The 7,741-nt window shown below is 53.8% G+C and overlaps 1 protein-coding gene across 1 annotated transcript in view; it reads right to left on the bottom strand.

The window, feature by feature from the left end:
- Positions 1-7,741, bottom strand: part of SH3PXD2A (SH3 and PX domains 2A) — a gene marked incomplete at its 3' end in the record, with an annotated part of 169,961 nt that overhangs the window by 127,574 nt on the left and 34,646 nt on the right. The window contains exon 3 of the mRNA XM_015559269.1: positions 7,439-7,514. Coding sequence (XP_015414755.1) covers positions 7,439-7,514 — 76 coding nt within the window. The remainder of the gene's footprint in view (positions 1-7,438; positions 7,515-7,741) is intronic.

Below are 7,741 nucleotides of genomic sequence, written 5' to 3'. Positions count from 1 at the left end.
AAATATATTTTTATTGATTTCAGAGAGGAAGGAGAGGGAGAGAGAGAGATAGAAACATCAGTGATGAAAGAGAATCATTGATCAGCTTCTGCACGCCCCCTACTGGAGATCGAGCCCACAACCCGGGCATATGCCTTTGACGGGAATCGAACCTGGGACCTTGGAGTCCCGCCAGCCAATGCTCTATCCACTGAGCCAAACCGGCTGGGGCAAGACCCCATTCTTGTTCTCACCAGCTTGGAAACTTAAATTCTTTGAACTCTCCAGTCCTGTGTCAATGTCTGGTTGTACATTTGGACATACACCAGACCTCCAGATAACCTCCTATTACCTCCCTGCAGGACTTCCATGTTCAGACGATCTGAGTCCATTGTCCAGACCACCGGACATAACCAGTCCTCCTAACACCGACCCTCTACCACCCGGCATCCATCATCCAGACCCCTGACATCTGACTGATATCTGTCCTGAACCAATCCGAGGGCTAAGAATGCAGGGCTGATTAATCTCAAGAATGCACTTTTTTCAACAAGCACTCATAACTTTTCTTTCTTCTTCAGAACACTTCTGGGATCTTGCCTAGGTCTGTTACCAGTTTGTAAATGCTAAGACCCTTGAATAAATCTTTATCATTTATTTCAAAGCCTCCAGACTTTTTGAGTTCTTTCAACACTAACAATCACCTAATCCTCACCGTGTGCCGAGTGCTTCCTGTGTGCCTCATAGATAGCATTTCATCTGGAGCTCTCCACAGCGCTGGGGGCCTTTCACAGGTGAGAATGATGAAGGAGATGTGGAGGTGCTGAGTAAGGCGGGCCCACAGCTATGGAGAGGCTGAGTCAGGATGTGAGTCAGGGTTGTCTGGTTCTAGGGCCTCTGGTGCTGAAGTGCAATGCTTACCGGCCTCCAGCACGGAAAGGACAGTTTCAAGTCAGACAACTAGCACCAAGTAGAAAGACCCATTTGGACCCAGCTCTGTTTGAGCCCAAAGCCAGGTTCAGGTCTGTCAGAACCACCACCACACTCTGGGGCGGGCAGAGCTGAGGACTCACACAGCTTCCTTTGGCAATGCAACTTTGGAAACTCTCCCTGAGATCTGCCCCAATTTGTTCTCACTAAGGAAAAATCCAGCTGGCCCCTTGTGCTGCCCTGGGGGAACCAGAAGTATAGCCCTTTCTCCTCACACCCTGCCCCTGAAGGGTAGGGAGGGCTGGTGCTGCCAGCCACCCCCCACCTACCCTCTGGCTTCCTCCCCTGCCTTCTGAAGGGGCATTCAGGTGAACAGACTCCATGTTCAGGCTGTGCCAGTCCCTCAGGCCCACTGTGGTCTGGAGTCCTGGCAGCCTGGCATCTGGGGCCTCCTCAGTGGACATCGGTCCTTGGAACTGTGGAGGTGAGGGGGAGATGTTTGCAGGGCTCAGAGCAATGGTACCACTCGGGATGAATGGTGCATCAGTTCACATGGTCCTGGGGCGTCTCCAAGGGTCAGCTCCATCCTGCCAGGAAAGAGCTCTGGCTTGGGCTTTGTCCTGAGGCCTAGGTCCAGTTGGGGTGAGCTTGACTAGCAATGGAGGGGTCAGGCCAGAGATACTGCAGAGACCTACCACCAGTGGCCCTCGGCTCCTAAGGAGGAGGGGGGCTGAGCTCCCTCTCAATGGACCCAAGTGTTCTCTCTCCTCCACCACCACCCACTGCTATCCCTGCTGCCCCCAACAGAAACCTGGACCCAGAAAGCAGACTGTCCAGTGCCTGGAGGCTCCTGGAGAGGACGCTGATGGCAGGGACTCCCCACCACAAAGCATCTTTCATACGAGCCAAAGGCTTCAGCTATCTTAGGGAGGAGGGCGGAAGTTATTTTCTTTCAGCCCCAGGGGTGATGTTCAAGGTGGGGGTTAGGGGAAGGGTGCTGGGAAATGCTCCCTCTGCCATTTGGGCCAGGGCTACCTGCAACAGAACCTGGGCATCCTCATCCTCTCCCTCATCCCAGCACCAACCCATCAGCAAGGCCTCTTGGCTATTCCTCTAAAATACCCCTCAAACGTACTTCCCTCCACTCCCTTGCCCAGCCCAACCATGCCACCCTCATCTCTTGCCAGACCTCCCCCACCTCCAGCTGGTCTTCCTGCTCCACGCTCCCCCCACCCCCACCTTGCCCTTCCAGTGTGTTTGACATGCATGGACCCTTTCACAGTGGTTGCCTAAGATCATCAGAAAACACAGATATAACTACATACTATTTTTGTGATTAATCACTATGCTTTAATTATGTTCAATTTGTAACAATGAAAATATATCTTGCATTTCAGATATTTATATTACGATTCATAACAGTAGTAAAATTACAGTTATGAAGTAGCAACGAAAATAATTTTATGGTTGGGGGTCACCACAACATGAGAAACTGTATTAAAGAGTCACGGCATTAGGAAGGTTGAGAACCACTGGCCTAGAACCTTTCAGAGACCTCACCGTACACAGGACAAAGCCTCGCCCCTGAGAGTGGTCCGTGTCGAGGGCACAGCTGCCCTGTGTGGCAGCCACACTGAAAGCTCGCTCGGCCTCCACAACCGGGCTTGTCGCGGTGCAGAGGTCCAGCACTTTCTTCCTTTCTCTCCCCCGCCCCACCCAGCTGCCCTCTTGCTCTCACCTCTCTCATACCTGGGCTCAGGTACCTGACCTGTCAGTCATCTAAACTCGAGCATGAATTTACTGACAGCACCATTCCTAGGGCACAGCAATGTGAGAGGATTTGACCCTGTAAAAGGATGGTTGGGTATCATGTACATAAACAATTTCTTGGGGGTGGGGGGGCTGAAGGAGAGATGAGTAATGTCACCGAGACGCGAAATCACTGGAATCTGGGGTTATTGCCAACATGCAAGGGATTCCTGGTTGCTAGAATTTACCTTATTCACTTTTGTGCCACAGCAATTAACAAGAGTGACACCAGAATCCAGTACGTGAGAACGCAGTCCGGGGGCGCACTTTTCCGCACGATAAATTAAATGGGCTGACTGAGACCTCGAAAAAAGATGTGTTTCTGCTTAAATCAGAGACTTCTTGGGGAAGATACCCTAGCACACACTCCATTCAGGGCTGAGGATTTGGGGTGGGTGTTTAGGAGGTTGATGCCCTTCCAGAAGTATCCCTGGATAAGGAACGCAGAGCACGTTGTAATGAAGTGAGCTGACTCCTTCCCTGGTCCGGAACCATGGGATGACACGGGGCAGGGCTAGGGGGCCCAATCCCCACCTACTTCCAAAAGTAAACGGATCCTTGAGTGGCTGCCTCCTGCAAAGCTCATTATTCCCAGTGAGGCCTGGCAGCTCTGGAGCCAAGAACGGCCATGCTGTGACCCTGCTGTGTTATCAGGTGATGGGGCCAGGGCTGCACAGCCTCCCCCACCGCTCAGCCTAGGTCAGCCATCTGAGTCATCAACTCTTCAGAAGCTGCTTTCCAAGTGGCCACAGGCGAGGAAGGAGGAGAAAGAAGTGTGACTGGGGAGGAAATGCAGCGGGGGAAAAGCTGAATCAACAGAGAGGGCAGGGAAAGAACACCCCACATTTGTGTCCTGAGGCAAAGCCACCGTCAAGGACAGCCAGGCTTGCAGTACGCCTCCCACTGTGCAGCTCACACAGCGCTGTCCATGTTTTAACAGCTTGGAATGTCCTCCTAAACCACAATCAACCCATTTGACAGATGAGGAGACTGACCCTGGAGGCTGTTTTATGGGGCCAGCATTGCACAATTTATGCACCGATGTAGAGCCGTCTTGTTCCTGGGCAGCCCCCTCACAACCCCACTTCATTGTTTATTGCTGTTCTTCAAACGCACACCCTCAGTCACTCTCAGGTCACTATCCTTGCTGTCTCCTCAGCCTGACACGCGGGGCCCTGATCTGCCCAGGCCTGGCTCAGTTCAGGTGTTACCTCTGCAAAAAGGCCTTTTTTTGACCACCTGATCTCAGGTGCCCCGAGCCCCGCTACCTGTAGCTTGACTTGGTTATTTTACGTTCTGGAAGTTATTACTATCGGATTTTGTCTGCTTTCTGCTCCCCACTGCAAGGTGAACTTCCTGAGAACAGCACCCCAGTCGAACTTGTTCTCAGTGACGTCATCAGTGACTGCAGCTGGGCCCAGCACAAAGCAAGTGCTCAGTAAACACCTTGGGCAGGAACGGACACGCTTCCACGTCGCGTTCAAGGCCAGCTGCCGACAGCCGCCCTGAGAACTGCCCGCCCCAGATTACAGAGCAAGAGAATGATTTGGGGGGTGGGGGCCATCATTACGGCAAGAGAAGACCCAGCGTTTGCAGAGGAGGTCAGCGGAAGCCGCTTTGAAAACAGCACACGGTGCCTCTCAGGCCTATAATCTTGTCAATCTTTTCTAAACCCTGGCATTACCAGCAGACGCTATTTTTCTTTCTCCATCACGTAGGCCTGCCTTTTCCTACCATCCAAGGTCATCAGTGGGGCTCAGAGACCTCTCGGGCCCTCTCCCTTGGGGGTGCAGTAACTGCCAGCTGCCTCCCTCGGCGCTTCCAAGGCCGTTCAGGGAGGGCGGCCTCGGGGGCATCTGGTGGAGACTCGCAGAAACGCCTATCGCCCAGGGAGAAGGCCAGCTCTCCCCACACCATGGGCCGGCTCTAGCTAAAGACATCCCTTCCCCCTGTTTCCTTCTGCCCTGGAACAAACACCGGATCTGCTGCACAAGGCTCCGGGGGCAGGGAGAGGAAGGCCCTGGAGACCCTGCTAACAATTCCCCCAGGTCCCTCCTGCACTATGGCTCCACATGCCTCTCACGAAGGGGCCGGTGTGTAAACGGGTGAGCTGGCACAAGGGGCCCGAGCATGCCCGCTGTCTAAAAATACATGCCTCCAAGCACATGAGGTCACGAGGCTGCCTGCAGGCTGGCAGCACCTACCTTGATCATGGCTGTGGGCTCACTTTTCTTCCTAAGCTACCCAGTTTCTCCACTGACTCATCGACCCAGGAATACATACACCTATGGGTGGGGCTGACTCAGCTATTCGGGTGAAGGGGCTTTCTGGAAGCTCAAGGGGCCAGTCCCAGCCGGCCCAGGGACACAGATGGCTTGTGGAGGGAGGAAACCCCACATGGCCTGGGCGGAGTGAGTTCACCCCTCTCTGCCCCGCTGCCTGGCTTCTGACGTCGCTGGGTCCCGGGTCGCAGTTGTTTGCGTTTTACATCAGCAGCTACACACTTCAGTTCACTCTGTAATGATCGTTTCCTCCCCGGGAGCCTCCGTGGGCTGGCAAACTCAGGATACACAGGAAATCGACTCCAATCCCAGGATGGGCAACAGGAGATGGATTTTCCACAATAGTCTTTTAAAACGAGGCAGAAAGTTCTCTGTAAACAGCAGGCTGCTCTGAGAGGCTGCTGAGCCCGGTGTCCTAAAGAACTTCATTCCCACCCACAGAGCAGGAGGCCCCAGAAAGCACCAGGTACACTCGCTGTGAGAGCACTCTCCCCGGCTCCCTTCCTTTCTGTATGTCTGTCAGCAGGGCCCTAACTGCCTTTTGCTCTGGATTATCTTTTCAAAGGTGTGTGCACAGCGAACAGCCTTAGACGACAGAGGCAGTGCCTTGCTCTGGCATGCACAGCTCGTTTGCCTTTGCCTGGGGAGCCAGAGAGTGTCTTTCTCCAGAGCAAAGGGGTAGGTTTGCTTACTCTCTGCTAAAGAGCTGTTAGGTAGGCTCCAAGCAGTTCTCCTGTAAGGTAACCCTCTAGGTGTGCGGACATTCATCTGGGACCCTTGAACTCGGGGGCAAGGAGAACTGGAGGCAATGGGCCTTGGAAGCAATGGGGCAGCTGCATTTGTGGAGCAAATGCAGGACAGGCACCGTGCAAAGTGCTTTACATGAATTCTTTTCATCCTCACCACAATCCCATAAGAGTACCAATAAGGGAGGCCCCTGGTCAGGCAGCAACTGTCAGGTTATCCTCTCCTGGGGTAGCTGGCGCGGAGGGCAGCCCTGGCCCAGAAGTCAGAGATGAGAGTTCTGGGGCTGCTACACTTCCTGGCTGTGGAGCTTGTGTCAGTTTGTTAGTCTCCCTTGGCCTCAATTTCCTAGTCAGTAAAATGGGATATATAACTTCACTGGGGGGATCCAATGAATTAGCTACGTGGCTGTGCTGTGTAACATACTGGGCACAGGTTAGGAGTGGGTTATAATAAAGGCTTTTTTGTTTAGGTCCTTCTAGAGGCCAGTTATACTTCTAAGCACTGAATGTTCGTTTTATCCTTACAACAGCCCCATGAGGTAGATATGATTATCGTCCCCTCTTTCCAGATGAGGAAACTGAGGCATAAAGAACACTGGCCCACCAGAGCCAGAGTTTCCAGGGCGGAGTCAGGGTTTCCTGGGGCGAAGCCAGGCAATCTGACGCCCGAGACACTGGACTATATGGCAGCAGCAGGACGGAAGCGTGCGCTTCACCCCACCCTCCTACCCCACCCGGGCTTCCAGGTCAGCTCCAAAGTCCCCTTTCAGGGGTGTCTTCCTCAGTTCACAATGAGCTCCCGCTCCAATCAAAACTGGAACTCCACAGCACAGAGAGGGTCATATCCTGTCTTAACGGGCTCCCTAACTGGGGAGCTGGCCTTGTCTCTCTCACTAGCTTGAGGATTCCTTAGAGGCCAGAAACAAGACCAGATCTCCCCTGACCGACCAGGCCACCCCAGCCCGACCCGGGCACTTATACCTGGGGCTGGCCCAGGCTGAGCCCTTCATCAACACCCACGGGTGGAACAATAATGAGACACCCTTTCCCTGGAGCCCTGGCTCCTCCTCATGCCCAGCACCAGGGCACCCACTGGCTCCATGTAGGTTCTGGGACACTTGTGACCATAGCATCCCAGCGGGGCTCTCAGGACCCTGGTGGGCAGAGCCCTGGACTCTACTGGCGCAACATTTATGGCCATTACGAACCCGGGTATTGGATGTTCCAAGTTCCCTCCCGGCAGCACAAGGCCAGGCCGGGAATGAAGCCTCGTCTGGGTGACATGCCGGGAGGATGGAGGGGATTAGATGGGAAGCTGCTCAATTAATTTAAGGTTCTCCGTGGTGACCATGGGAGCCAGTGACAAGAGTTCAGCCTGCAGTTTTTTATCCTTTCACAGGAGAACTTGATCTCTGTGCTTTTCAGAAAAAGGACCCAAAGTCCAAGAGCTTGAGAAACTCCTCAGAAGTTACATGACCCGGGGCCAGAGATGGCCTGGGATGGTAGGAGAGGCCCCTGTGAGGACAGTGGGCCTTCAAAATCAGGAACTTCCAAGCCCCTGGGGACGGGCGAACATGCAGCTTCCTAGGCCTGGCCTGCCCAGAATTCCTGGCTTCGCAGCCAGTCTTTTCTTGGCCTAAGGACTCCCAGGTTGCCCCTATCCCATCAGAGGGCCACCCAGAGCTTGCTTACCTGGGAGGAAGGGAATGATTCTCTGCTTGGGGTCCTTCTGTCCACCTTCGATGGGAAATTTATCCAAAAGCTGCATCTGAGAAGCCAGACAGAGGAAACAGGATTCAGAAGACTGGAACGGCCCTTAGCACCCCTCCCCCACTCCTTCCACTGCTCCAGGGCCTCACTGTCCTCACACGGATGAGTGACGCCTCAAATCTCTCATTTCACAGACGATTTCCAACCCACATGGGGCATGAGAGGGAGGAGGCCACAGCTCTCTATGCATCAAAGCGGGTGTCTGAGCAATCTCAAGAAGGGATA

The sequence above is a fragment of the Myotis davidii genome, unplaced genomic scaffold (assembly GCF_000327345.1).
Source record: "Myotis davidii unplaced genomic scaffold, ASM32734v1 scaffold332, whole genome shotgun sequence".
Lineage (NCBI taxonomy): Eukaryota > Metazoa > Chordata > Mammalia > Chiroptera > Vespertilionidae > Myotis > Myotis davidii.
Note: the sequence above shows the minus strand (reverse complement) of the source record. Positions and strands in the feature narration are given on the sequence as shown.